At 48.3% G+C, this 14,512-nt stretch overlaps 2 protein-coding genes across 3 annotated transcripts; both read right to left on the bottom strand.

The window, feature by feature from the left end:
- Positions 1-1,384: 1,384 nt before the first annotated feature.
- Positions 1,385-5,998, bottom strand: LOC115393054 (protein NYNRIN-like). Of its 2 annotated transcripts, XM_030097846.1 has the most exons (2): positions 2,203-5,998; positions 1,570-1,696 (listed from the first exon to the last, which is right to left on the bottom strand). In XM_030097846.1, exons 1-2 carry the CDS (start codon positions 5,543-5,545, stop codon positions 1,644-1,646), a joined length of 3,396 nt encoding a protein of 1,131 aa, XP_029953706.1. In that variant the 5' UTR covers positions 5,546-5,998; the 3' UTR covers positions 1,570-1,643. The 2 variants fall into 2 exon arrangements, with proteins under 2 accessions (XP_029953697.1, XP_029953706.1); XM_030097837.1 differs by having other exon boundaries at positions 1,385-5,998.
- LOC115391316 (uncharacterized) lies at positions 5,732-7,783 on the bottom strand. Its single transcript, XM_030095485.1, has 2 exons — positions 7,500-7,783; positions 5,732-6,859 (listed from the first exon to the last, which is right to left on the bottom strand). Exon 2 carries the CDS (start codon positions 6,845-6,847, stop codon positions 5,732-5,734), a length of 1,116 nt encoding a protein of 371 aa, XP_029951345.1. The 5' UTR covers positions 6,848-6,859; positions 7,500-7,783.
- Between the last annotated feature and the right edge of the window lie 6,729 nt (positions 7,784-14,512).

Here is a 14,512-nt window from a genome sequence, read left to right as displayed (position 1 = left end):
GACCAGGGGAACAATGCAGCAAGAGAAAACCCCCAGAATCGACAGGAAAATAGCAAGCATGCCAGCAACCTTAGTAAGCCAAGCCCGCCAGCCGGCCCCAGCCAGCCAGCCCCAGAAGTCCCATCCAGACGAGGGGACACCCGTCTCCTGAGCATGTAGTTCAGCCAGGAGAGAGGACAGCTGAGCATGTATATTAGTCATGTTATCAGAGACATCAGGAACCCAGGTGCAGCAGTGATCACCTATGAGAGCACAGACCCCTCCCTTCTCAGCGAGAAGGAGGTCCAGGGCCACCCTGTTCTGCAGGCCCATGACACGCTCGGCCTTCTGCTCATCTGTGAGGAGATCAAAACCGTCAGTGACGAGACCGGTGAGGTTCTCCAACTCCCATGCAAGCGAGTTAATCTCATGCTGGTTACGAACGGTGCCATGCCAAGGGAAAAACCCCCCCCAGAACGCCTGCCCCCACCCTATGCGTCTCTTGTCCTCCGGAACTGCAACAGCCCGCTTCCGGAGACGACGGACACCTGGGATATCAGCAGCAGAGGAATGCACAGTCACAGCAGGAATCAAATGGGCCAAATAGCAGGTACCAGACCAGTCTCTCGGCAGATAAATGTAGGATCTATGGCCACAAACCCACACCATGTCCGTGGGACACCCATAGCCCGCCCTGCTGGGGAAGGATACGATGTCCCCTTTCAGAACAGTTTTAGCATCCCACTGGAGAAACAACGAAGACATGTTAGTAAAAACAGAGTAGTTCAAGTAGATCACAGACCAGAGCGGTGAACCACTCCACCAGGTCGACGCATGGGGAGAGGTAGCATTAGGACATGGCTGATGATCCACAGAACAGGACACATTGAGAGTGAGCGCACAGCCAACAGTGTCACCCAAATGGGAACGGGTCCGAGCAGGTTGCCGCACGCACAAGGGAGGTGGGCCAAAAGGAGAATGTAGGCCCCTAAGCTCGTAAATAGTACCTGTGTGTGCACACGTGAAATTAGTAATATTAGAAAAATGCATGGGCTCTCGGAAAGGGGTCAACGGGGGAACAGTTGCGTTCGGGTATCGCAGTGTAAGCAGGGTTTGATTTTTGCGGTAGCGGATAAAGGTGTATAGAGAATCGGAGAGGGAGACGGGATGTGGGATCAGCAGAGTGTTAGCAGGAGTAGCATGAGGCATAAAAGCACACACAATACAACTAGAATTATGCAGTCCCCGAGCTACCGCGCGGGCAGCTCTCCACCACAGGTTGTCCTGGGGCCCGGCGAGGTCCTCCACCACGTGCCCACGGTGGAGCGGAGGAGCCATCACTGCTAGCGCTGGCAGCAGCATCATCAGGACCAGGAACATCTCCATCGTTGCCTCGTGGAGGGTGGACTACCCCACACGGGAGCTGATCTCAGGGATTATTCTGCCCTGTGGCTGGGAGATCAGCTGTCGGAGCCGGCGGTGGCACCGTAAGGAGCTTACAGTGACTCGCGTGGATCCAGGTAGCTCGCTCTGCTACCTTCACGGCAGTGTGAGTCACCAGCAGGACTTGGAACGGACCGAGCCACCGTCTGGCTTTCCAGTGCTTCCTGCGGAAGTCCTTCACCAGGATCCAGTCCCCTGGGTTCAGTCGGTGTAGAGGGCCTTCAGCCGGGCGCGGAAGAGCCTCCTTCACGGTCTGCCTGATCTGAAACAGAGTCTTGGAGAGATCGGCACAATAAGACACCATGCTGCTGTCACACATATCAGTAGACAAGGCTTGCCAGCGCGGAGGCTCCAAGCCTGTCTGAGGCGGGCGCGCGAACAGTGTCTCAAATGGACTGAGACCTGTTCTGGCTCTCGGACGCATGCGCATGGCCATCAGCACAAGAGGAAGAGCTTTAGGCCACGAAAGGCCCGTGTCCTCACAACATTTAGCCAGCTTGGCCTTCAAAGTGCCATTTTCTCTTTCCACTGCTCCTCCAGACTGTGGATGATAAGAGCAGTGTGTACGTAACTGGAACCCCAATCTATTGCTGACCTCCGTCAGCGCCTTATTTACAAAATGGGTTCCGTTATCACTCGTGATTCTGGTGGGAATGCCCCACCTCGGAATGATTTCAGTCAGGAGTGCTTTGGCTACCGCTCCGCTGTCCGCATGTTTGGTGGGAAAAGCCTCCACCCATTTGGAAAACATGTCAACAACCACCAGGCAGTATTTCTTACCCTCTGCAGGAGTCAGTTCCACAAAGTCCATCATCAGGTGGTCAAAAGGGAACTCAGACGGCGGGTGAGCAGCGCTCCCCACAGGCCGGACATGGCCGACATTGTGAGCTGCACACACCAAACATGTCTTACAGTGCCGCTCCGCCACAACCGAGAATCCCCTGGTAAACCACAAAGATGTGACCTGTTGTACCATTCCCCCCTTGGAGACATGATCAACACCATGAGCAAGCTTAGCAAAATGAGGGAAGAGGCGGCGAGGGAGACAGGGACGTCCATCCGAAGACACCCACACCCCGTCAGCGAACCTGCACCCGCTCGAGGACCAAAGCCGGCGATCATCAGGCGTAGCCAGCGATTGAACCTCAGCAAGAGAAGCTGAGGGGGCCTCGGAGTCAGCAACAGTCAGCTGAGGAGCCGGAGGTGCACTCGCCGCCCGTCTGGCAGCTGCATCAGCAGCAGCGTTCCCCCTGGAGACTGAATCCGCAGAGCCTGTGTGTGCAGAGCATTTCACAACAGCAACAGCAGAGGGTAACAAAATAGCATCCAACAGATCAGAAACTTGAGATGCATTCAGGATCGGTTTACCACCAGACGTCAGAAAATTCCTGTGCTTCCACAGGACACCAAAGTCGTGCACCACGCCAAAGGCGTAGCGAGAGTCCGTGTAAATGGTGACAGTTTTCCCCCTGGAGAGCTTACAGGCCTCAGTGAGGGCCACCAGCTCCGCAGTCTGAGCCGAGAAGTGAGCCGGAAGGGAGCCGGACACCAGGGTGTCGTGATCGGAGCAAACAGCAAAACCCACCCGGTTTCTTCCGGTCACATCGCGAGAGGAGGAGCCATCTACATACAAGATGAGATCAGAATTAGGCAAAGGAGAGTCAGAAAGATCCACCCGCGGGGTGCAGACCTGTGACAAGACCTGATCACATTGGTGCGGCTCCCCATCTTCCTCAGTGGGGAGGAGGGTTGCCGCGTTAAGCCTGGTGCACCGCTGAACAGTGATGTTAGGCATGTCCAGCAAAACAGTAGTATACCTGAGCCAACGCGCCGCAGAGAGGTGCGAGGTACGCTGTTCAAGTAGAATGACCGACACAGAGTGTGGTACCATAACAGTGAGCTGAGAATAACCCACTATGTCTCTGGATGCCAAAACCGCCTTCTCCGCCGCCGCAACAGCACGCAGGCAGTGTGGGAGCCCCGCAGCCACCGCATCTAGCCGCGAGGAGTAGTACCCCACCGGACGAAGCAGGTCCCCATGAGCCTGTAAAAGAACAGATGACATGAAGCCATTCTTCTCATCCACCATCTGTGTGAATGGTTTGGTTGGATCAGGCAGAGCCAGAGCCGGAGCAGAGAGGAGGGCCTCCTTCAAAGCCACAAATGCAGCCTCGGCCTCCGTGGTCCACGGGACTGGTTCTTGCGCCGCAAGGTGTGACCCATAGATACACCTGGTAAGAGGGGACTCAAGAAATGAATAGTTAGGAATAAAATTCCTACAATAACCAGTCATGCCTAAGAAGGACATCATTTGTTTCTTAGTGACGGGTTTTGGAATGTTGCGTATCGCAGCAACGCGAGAGTCTGACAGCTTCCGAGCGGAGCAGGAGATCACATGCCCCAAGAAGGTGACAGTGGGGAGAACATACTGCAGTTTCCTCCTGCTGACCTTGTGACCCTGCTCACAAAGATGACGCAACAATGCAAGTGTGTCAGTCTGACACTGCTCCTCCGTAGGCGCACAGACCAGGAGATCATCCACATACTGCAGAAGGACCGAACCTGGGGACAGCACAAGGGAGGAGAGAGAATCACGCAGTGCCGCATTATAGATGGTAGGAGACTCACAATAACCTTGACACAGCCGTGTGAAGGTGTACGGTTTCCCCTCGAATTCAAATGCAAACCAGTACTGTGAATCCGGGTGAACTGGAACAGAGAAAAATGCATTTGACAGGTCAATCACAGAAAAAAACGTAGCTGTGGACGGTATCTGAGATAAAATGGTGTGCGGGTTAGGAACGGTGGGAGACCTGGGGACCACCGCCCTATTCACAGCTTGTAGATCCTGAACAAATCGCCACTCCACTGGTTCACCAGGGCCCCTAATTTTTTTCACAGGAAACAGCGGAGTGCGCACTGGTGAGGAGGGGCAGGGCACAATCACCCCTGCTTTTAGCAACGAATGAAACACAGGAGTTATGCCTGCCACGGCCTCCTGTTTCAGCGGATACTGCTTCTGACAGGGCCGGAAAGAAGATTTGGGTGTGATGACGACAGGCTCACACCCCCTTATCAGTCCGACGTCATATTTGTTTTCAGCCCACAGCTGCTTTGGCAGCGAGTCAAGGGCTGCTGTTGTGGAGGGAGAGGCACAAGGAGAGAGAGAGAGAAGTGAATCATACTGGCACTCCAGCCGCACAGTACGCTGACAGTGAACAGCACTAGGGAGTGCTTGACAATACACGCGAGCTGATGAGGAGTATAAAACATGTGGGTCAGAAGTGGGCTCCCAATCTTTAGCTCTGGAAGCCTTCAGCATAAATGCCCCTAAGTGTTTCCAAGCCCGGTTCGACGGTCGAGCCAGGGAAATGTGAGGTGAGGAACCTCCCCACCCTCGAAATAAGGGACTCTGAGTCGGTGTGAGTTGGACCGAGAGAGCACAGAAAGATTTGTCCCACACCAAGCACTGAAGGATGAGTCTATCATGTGTTTGCTTAAAGAACTGCTCCTCATACTCGTCATCTGGACCTTCACGACAGAAATAAGACGTGCAGTGCAAATCTGCCGCCTCCATGAAAACTGAGGAGGGCGCCACTCTAGCCCGACATAATTCCAGCCAATGCAAACTTGTCGGTTGTTGACCAATCTTCCATTGGTACACATAGTTTGGGGTCAAAGGGCAATATTTGACCATTGTGAGTGTGCTCATGTTGTCCTCCTCAGGGCCAGTGGGGGGTCCCGAAATAGACAACCCCTCAGGTCCTGACACAACCGTGAGCCTGAGTTGACACATCAGATCCCTGCCCAGCAAATTGATCGGGCATAATTTAGAGAGGAGAAATTTATGAGTGAACTGCGATCCTGTAGAGGGTGAACAGGTTAATGGAACCGTAAACCGCTCCCTCTGCTGATGTCCAGATGCCGATATGGACAGGATGGAATCCCCACTCAGTCCTGGGGCGGGAGTGAGGACACCATCCTGAATAACAGAATGGGTGGCACCCGTGTCCACCATGAAATGTACATTTTGGCCATTAACCACCAGGGTGTAAATGGGAAACTTCTTGTATTGCTCTTGTGATAGGAAGATGTGTGTGTGCATCTCATCCACATTGACCATGTGTGTGTGTGTCGTCTCAGCATCTACTGTGTGTGTGTGTAGCGTCTCGCTATCTACTGTGTGTGTGTATGGCGTCTCGCTATCTACTGTGTGTGTGTGTGGTGTCTCACTTCCCTGTACCGCTGCAGCTGAAATATCAGCGGTGTAATCCTCCGTCCCTGGGATCGCCTCCCCCCACTCGCACCGTCAGTCCGCGTGTGGAGCTTCCTTGCCACTCTCGCGTTCCTCCCGGGCCTGAGGGCATTTCTTTGCCCAGTGTCCACGTTGCCCACACAGAAAACAGCAATCCCTGTCCACCGATTGACGATATTGCTTGCGCTGGCCACGTCCCCCGCTCCTGCGACCTCCTCGTCCTTTACCCCGACCCCCCGCTGGTGGGGGTCCCGAGTACATGGTCAAGGCAGCCTTATGAAGATCAGCATCCCGTCTCCCGGCCTGCTTGTTGACCTTATCTCTGATGATATCCTGAGCGTGGCAGCAATGCCGTCTCAGGGTTGCGAGGCGGACTTCGTGTCTCATGCCCACATACAGCTGTCGTACGAGGGCCCCCATCTCGGGTAACAGTCCGTCCACAATAGTGGCACACAAGAGCTTCTCCCAGGGTTCAGCATCATCTCCCAGCCTAGGAGGACGCTGTAGTCCAGAATGGCGATTGAAGACCTCTTCAGCTCTGTGCAGAAAATCCTCAACCAGCTCCTGAGGCCCCTGTTTCAGAGAACGCAGTGCAGCGAGATCGGTGCGGTGGGGAAACGCCGTATTTATCGATGCGGTAAGTACTGTGATGGAATTACGGAAACCCGCATTGGCCACATGGGCCCAGTCCGGATCTTTCAGACGGGCTTCATCCGCGGGTATACTGTCCCGTATCTTGGCCAGGTCACAGGGCTTCAGCTTCAGGGCAAGAATTTTTCTTATCTCCGCTCCGGTAGGTCTGTATTCTTGGCAGAACGCTGAAAATTCAAGCCCGAATTTCTGTCCATTGTCAACCGGATCAGGGAGTTGTTTTCCGTGCAGCTGAACTTCCTCTGGAGACCATGGGCGGTACACCAGAATTGGACCGTCAGCACCAGCAACTTCCACCATCGGAGCGGTCACAGTGGATGAAACCGCGTGTGGAGACGGAGATGTAGAGCGCCGCTGGCGCCGGCTGCGGGTGCCGATAGGAGACCTGGTGGGACTCGGAGTCGTAGTTGAATCCGGGGCAGGTCCTCCTCCCACAGCTCCATCTAGCAGGGGTGGTGGCTGGTCTTGAGGATGACGGCGTCGAGGGGGGTGCGAGTCCAGGTCGGGGTCCACCTTCATGGCAGCCAATGCCTGTACAGCGGGAGCATAAGGCGAGGAAAGTGAAACATCATATGTTGGCGGTACTGATTTCAACATATTATCTTTTCTGTTTCCCACATCTCCACTCATATCCAATGCCCCCGCCATTTTGCGCATAGTCGCTTTCTTCTCTCTGTTTTCTGCTTCCGTTTTCCAAATTGTAATACACTTCTTGTGCATCTCCAGTCGCTGCACATGTTCAGGCTTCAACTTCCCCTTCGAAGTCATCATTTTATCCCATTCCGCCTGAATGTCTCTTTCGACCTTCTTTATCTGATTCACACTCAAACTGCCCCCCTCGGGGAAACCAAACCTTTCACTCCATTCTCTCACACAGACCACACACTCAGACCCATACTTTTTCGACATGTCGTTACATATTGGGGTGTCTGGAGGACTCTTCTCTTTAACAGATCTGTTACCCATTTTCAATTGGACGTCTCCAACGGCCTTTTCGCCTCTACGGTCCCAGCCCAGACCCGAGGGTGCAAAAGTGCTAAAAAACCCTCTCCAATCTCTCTCCCACTCCAAACACTACTCTGGGAAGATTGAAGTTTTATGCTGTTATTATAGTGACCGGCACTACATCAGTCACTCGCCCTCCAACCAGTCCAATATGAAAAGAACTCACCGGGTGCTTGTAGGAGTTTTCCCTCAAAGGGGGAAAACCAGTTCGTGGATCCTAGCGGTGGTCCGGTCGGCAGGTGCGAACCCAGTCCCCGTAGAGTCCGTCAATGGCGGTGGGGCTGCAGCAATTTGTCCGCAGGATGGCCGATCACCGGGTCCCCGTCCCCCGCCGGATTCCACTCGTAGGATCCTGCCGACAACGCCAACTGTTATGGCAATTTTATTTTAATAAAATGCATCAGCCGGCGAGTTCGTTTTGGTCTTTTTATTAAGCTGTACAGCCTGAGAAGTCACACAGTCAACAGAGTAACAGAGTGAGTTCTGCCCTCGCAGGGGCGTGCAAGCCTCTAATAACTATCTGCTACGTTCACTCCCAGGGGCCTTGACTGCACCCAGCCGTAGGCTGGACACAGGAAGACTCCCACGAGTGCCCGCAGCTGCTACGCTAAGATTATCAGGAAAAGTAAATTCTAGACAAAGCAGTCGCGGTTCCCCACACATTGGAGTGTGGGAGCTACGGTAGACAAAGCAGTCGCGGTTCCCCACACATCGGAGTGTGTGAGCTACGGTTGTTTACAAAAAATATCTCTGTGAGCACTACAAGTGAGAAACAGCATGCATACATGAGAAATTTCCATCACAAAGCCTACATACAAATTCTCTTTATGTAGAATAAACAGAATTGCTATTCGCATTGTTTGTGTAGAATGCATACAAGTGAGATAAAACTTTTATTTCAAAGGTTATAGACATAATGTTATTTCAAATAAATAAAGAAACTTATGGAGGATTTGAGTCTTTCAAAGTGCGTAAGACAATCACTACTTGAGACAGGGTTTATTGTTCGGGTTTTCAAGGTTTAATCCTTAAAATGCTTCATCAGCACATGTCTAAAAGAACATAAAACATATAACTCCAAGCAGTTTGACAAATTCTATGCTAATCTCAGCTAAGAAAGTTCCTTCAGTCTTCTACACCTGTGTGATCTGAGATAAGGTCACAGAAGCTTGGATTTGCTGTGACAGAGTGAAACATTCATAAAGAGCCTGAGAAGAAGGGAGCAGTACATCAGTGGCCCAATACTGACTCATGCACACAGTTAGAAAAAATCTTGATGTTCGCCAAACTTTGTGGTTTCATTTGGGAATTACACCACCATTGCGGCACCCTTCCATGCCACTACTTCTTCAAGGACAAGAGTTTTCGCTGTGGTTGGTCCTCATCCACTCTGAACCGAAAGTCATCTTTATTGTAGAGGCCGATGCCTCTGGTATAGGGGTAAGGCCTATCCTCTCACAGTGTTCTTCTAAGCATAACAAGTTCAATCCCTGTGCATTCTTTTCCAGGAAGAAAGGAACAGACAGGACAGAAAGGAACTATGATGTTGAAAACCTCAAAACCCTTGGCAGTCAAAATGGAAGGTGACACTGGCTGGAGGGCAGCCAGTGTCACCTTCTGGTTTGGACTCTTTATAACAACCTGGAACATTTAAGGACTGCTAAGATAATCAGCTCCAGACAAGTTACCCCCGATGCACATTGGATGCGGTCCGGCTCCGGAACGGCTCCGGTCCGGACACCGCAGCTAATCCGTAGCCATTAAAATCAATGCTGTGATGCACACCGGCCGCGGTCCGGCTGCGGTCCGGCTCCGGTCCGGCTCCGAAGCCTCTGCGGAGCTCCGGTCTCTTTCCGCAAAGATCCTATTTTTCCGCATGCTGCAGCCCTACCGCGTCAATTCAGACAGAAGCAAGTCGGGTGCCCGGAAGGAATAGGGGTGTGCCATCTAAGGCACCTCACGATTCGATTCGATTACGATTCAGGGTGCTACGATTCGATTATTCAACGATTATCACGATATTAATGATAAAAATGATTATCATGATTTTTTGTGCATTTTTTTCCCCCTCACTTAGTGCCCACTTCATACTTTGAAACAATGTACAGCTGTTTCTCGGTATACATAAATCAAAGTAATCAAACAAATTCAAAAAAAGTATTTTTTATTGATGTCAAGTGGTCCATCAGCAACCATGGCATAAACTTTGTGCCTGTAGCTGTGGCCTAAAGAGCCAATACAACAAAAGGCTGCCCCTGTTGACAAAAGATCAACAGTTACCTCCCTTAAGTGCAAACAATAGCAGATATGTCATATATGCAGATATATGTTCAATTTGAATTTACTACTTGGCGTGCAGCATATCTAGACACCTACATCTAGATATCTATGTCTATATGTCTAGGCGGTAGTGTGACGTCAGCGGGAGCTACGGGAGCTGCAGTGTTGTTGTGTGCGTGTTTTTTCGACTGCCGATGCTAACGCATGTTTCTGATCCCTGCTCTTGGAATAAACATCGTCACGCTGCCAAACGCCTCTGGACTTCTTTCAGGCATATTACAGAGATAAATGTTTTGGTTGTTTTGTTTACCTCTGAACTGAAAGCTTTGTTTACGGCGCCGCGCCATGCGCAGTACGGCTCATTGTTTCCGGGGCTACATGAGGCTACACGGTGCTTTTTGTTCCAGTGTAGCGTAAAATGGACGAATATCTATTGGATGAATATGTTGTGGACGAGAACTTTGAATGATTTTCTCTTTAGCAAAAGCAGCGTTGGCATTTAGCACTAGCTTTTAATCCAGAAGAATGAATCTCACACTCTGTTACTGTAGCTAAAGAGCTAGCTGTCGCCATATTAACCGGTCCGTCACTACAGATGTCCGGGTGGTGCGTAGGAACAATACTTTGGTTCCGCAAGTGGCGTCCGTGCTCCTGGCGTCTAGTTATTATGAAAAATAATCGATTTTAAATATTTATGAATCGGAATCGAATCATTATGTGTCGCATCACGATTAATCTAATAATCGATGTATCAGCACACCTCCAGGAAGGAAACGCGATACGTGTTCCAAAATAAGTCACTTCAAAATAAAATCTCTGTCATGTTTTTGCCTTCTATTTTTTTACTTCTTCTGGTAGAATACAGAACAGACAACGTGGTGTAGTCATTATACGCTTTAGAAGAATGAACGGTTTGGTACATCGTCACTGCTATAAAGTCAAATGACACCAAAATGGCTCAAAACAGCTCTGTGACCAGAGCAGCTCCGTGTTGCCAGATTGGGCGGGTTTCTGCCAAATCAAGCTTCTTTTTTGAACATATCGGACGGGTCGATGAAATGATTATGTGTTTATGACGTGTTTGTTATTATAAAAATACAGTTTTAACGTGCATTTTCAACCAAGACGGCGGTTTGGCCTGCTTTCTATTGAGTAAAACGGGTTTCAAATTGTTTAAGGGGGATAACGACAGATCTGGCAACATTCTTCAGCGGACTGCGGAGACACCGCAGGCGGTGTGAATCACAGTGCTGTGGTATCCCGGACCGCATCCAGTGTGCATGAGGGGTTAGGCAAGTTTTTGTTTTTCGTTTGTTAATCAATTTTAACTTCTCCATCTCATGTCGTCCAGGCTCCAGAAGCACCAGGGGCTGGTGCCCCTCACAGACAATTTATCCCAGGTTCTACCGACATCCTTCCTGCTTCCTGCTTTTTGTGTCATCGGAGCAGCCACCTGGGGCATTAAGGGTGAGGTGACACGAGCACTCGAGGGGACTCAAGTCCCAGACAACTGCCCCTCTACCAGTCTCTATGTTCCAGAGTCTCTCAGGTCAGTGGTGTGGATACTCATCCTGGCACATATGGCACCCAGGGGGTAGACGAACTCTGTGATTCTAGCGGCTGAATATGGAGAAGCAGATGGAAGAAATACTTTCTTCTTGTGAAATGTGTGCAAAGACTAAACTCTCAAGATCCCACCCAGCTGGCCTCCTGCAGCCTCTTCCATACCCAGACAACCATGGTCACGTGGACTGACGCCTGCATCAGCTACCCTCAACAAAGGAGACAGTGGAGGCGTTCATGTCTCATGTGTTCTGCTTTTGTGGTTTACAGTAAGTTGTTCTTTTATGCTTCTTTTTTCTCGATCATTCTACAGTTTGAAGTCATTTAAGACCAGTATTGATAAGTCTTCCTCCAGAGTCTTTTCTCTACGCTGCATCATTGGTGGACAGCCTATCTACTCAGTGAATAAGTTGCTGGTTGTCTGTTGGAGAGACCGGGGACAGAAATATCTTGAGGACTGGGAAGTCCATGGACCCAAGGAGACCTCCTGGCAGCTGGCTAGCAACATTATGAACCCCTTCCTCATTGAAAGCTTTCTTGATAGTCGCCCTGATCTTCCACGTTTTTCTATTGCTTTCTCTAGAGGAGGTATTCCTTGACAACTATTCTTGGTTTATTTTTTTTTTTTTTCCTTTGCCTCACCAACAGATGCATGTGCATGACTCCTGATTACTATATAAGTTCTTGCAAATATAAATTCCCATTTTTGATCTATTTCAGTTAAGTAGTTTGAACGTATTTGTACGTTATTTAATGTAAACTTTTTAGGGATTTCTATAATTATTTGTTTTTCTTTGTCTTTAACTCCTTATAACTAAATTGATTCACTTCAATTCATTTTTGAAGAGAAGGAAAAGAAATCCAAGGATCACTACGATGGCATCAGCAGAAAGGCATACTAATGTTGATATTGAGAGAGCAGCACAATCATAGGCAGTTGCAGGCGGCTGTAAACTGATGTCGTTAACACTTTGAGGTTTCTCACAAAAAAATCATTATTACTTTTTTAGTTGTGAAGTGAATGCATTGCAGAATTTGTACTTGTTTATTTCTTACTAAAATAAAGAAGTTGAAGGTGTACTTTTATACTTTTAGTTGTGTTTTTATACTTTTTTTATAAATACAAGTATATGTAGACTGCTGCGTAAATAATATAAATACTTCTGTCACCTTTTGTAAAAACAAAAAAAAAAAACACACAAATCCATGATTTGCTTTCTTTTTTTCTCCTTTAAGGACTGCATATGTCTCAATAAATGTTGTTACTTCAGGAAAGATAAAGTAAAAGTGGATGACAATTTATTTCAAATGCTGCTTCACCTTGTCATCTTCTTGTCAGTCAGTGGTTTGAAAGACTTTCTCCAAAATTACAGTGACTGAAGCTCATTTTTTTTCAGCCAACGACATCACAGGACTGCCAGGTGCCAGAGCTGAATTGAATGAAAAGCTATGTAGACTGCTAAACTGACTTCACCCTCACTACTCCCCAATCCAGATGGACACCGGCAGTCTCAGTTGATTCAGTCCAAGCAAGTGGAACGATACATAGTGGAGAAATATGTGACTGCCAACCACAACTGCAAACCCATGAAAGTGTGCTGGTGAAACAGTTTTTTTTTCCTCTATTCATTCTTTGTCCGACACCAAAATCCATGACTCTGTGTTTTGGTTTGGAATACCGAAGGCTGGCTCCCAAACGACAGTTGTGATGGTTGAGTAAGAATTCAAATCTTTGATTGAAAACATTTCTCATTCAGTAGCCACAAGGACTTCCTCTGCCAGCATGTGAAATTAATGACTTTGGCAAATCTGAATCCGTTATTTGATCTGGCTTTTCCCAGCAGAGGATGCCGCTCCATGCCTGTGCTTTCAAATACACCACTGCAAGCGCGGCCCGTTAGAAGGATCCTGGCACACAATCTGGTGCATGAGCCTGGATGTTAATTTTCAAAAGCACAGCTGAGCAAATACTGTTACCTTTTAGACTGAAAGAAAAGTCAATTTAATTGGTACAACATTTCATAAATAAAGTGCACAGCAAATAAATATGGAGAACATTTTACTTGTGTGATGTAAATTAAGTCCTTTGATGCAGCATGTAATGGGACTGCTGACAGAAAATACATAAATTCCATGTCTACACTCAGTAATATGCAGAATGTTAGTGGTGCGCTTTCTCAGAGGAGAATAAGGTGTGCCCAGGTGGATATTCAGGCAGTGTTTGGTATATAATGAACCTGGCTCCACAGTCGGTAATATTCCTGTAATAAACTAGTGGGATATAACAATAATAATTCAGTCAGAAGCTGTAGTTACATGGATCAAAGGTAATCCCATTAAATGCCAACCTGGTTCAATTTTGACAATATCTAACTTGAATCTGATTACCATATGATTGAAATTACGATTGGATCGTAGGGGGTTTCTGATCCAATCATAGTCCATGTAGATGTCACACCGGGTTACTTTTTGCAGTCGGAGCTTTGCCGACATGTCTGTGACGTCAGTTCACCTAACATCATGATGTGACCGCGCACACATGCCAATGTCTCGTCTTGCGAGGTGGAAACTGTAGCAGAGTAAGCCGTGTCACTTCATGCAAAAAAGCAATCCCTGCTCGTCTCTTTCTGATTATATTTTGAACTACCAGAATGTTTCTTTAATGTTGCATGAAAAAGGAAGCACCACAAGTTCATTTCATTTTAGATATTGGTGGGCTTCCAGGGGAAGCCTGATGTGGGATTCTGTGCGCATGTTGCAAACAGAAAACGTCACAGCGAAAGTGAACTGGATCAGATTTATGTGCATGTAAAGAGGAAAAGCATTATGATTACTTTTTTCAGAGCCATGTAACATGTAAAAATCAATAACAATGGGAGAGAGCAGTAAAATAAAGGTATAGATTGCACGAACAATGCAGAGGCAGTAATGAAAGTGCAACAAACAACATATGCATAACAGAAAAAGTACTGCAGTAAACATCCTAAAAATGTGAGTCAAGAAATGTGCCCACCAATTTAAGGACAAGGCAAACTGGCTTTCTTCATTTTCCATTAACATTAATATTTCGACGGAGATGCTTCTTTGGTTCCATTCTTTAACATCTGGTTCATCAGCGCAGTTTAAATGATACAGAACAACAGCAAAGCTTATTCACCATTACAAGATACCATAACAAAAAAAAAAAAGAAAAATTCAAAACAAGTACAACAGACGAGGCCGGTGTACCCTGTGTTCTCATGAAAGTTCCTCCTCTGTCAAAAAACTAGGCTGACATAATGCTGGAAAAACTCACTGAAACACCTAAATATGAAAGAAAGGTTGCATGAAAAGAAT

The sequence above is a fragment of the Salarias fasciatus genome, chromosome 1, assembly GCF_902148845.1.
Source record: "Salarias fasciatus chromosome 1, fSalaFa1.1, whole genome shotgun sequence".
NCBI lineage: Eukaryota > Metazoa > Chordata > Actinopteri > Blenniiformes > Blenniidae > Salarias > Salarias fasciatus.
Note: the sequence above shows the minus strand (reverse complement) of the source record. Positions and strands in the feature narration are given on the sequence as shown.

Coding starts and splice junctions, on each gene's coding strand:
- LOC115393054 (XM_030097837.1), bottom strand. CDS start 5,545: ATGGTCAATGTGGATGAGATGCACACACACATCTTCCTATCACAAGAG.
- LOC115391316 (XM_030095485.1), bottom strand. CDS start 6,847: ATGAAGGTGGACCCCGACCTGGACTCGCACCCCCCTCGACGCCGTCAT.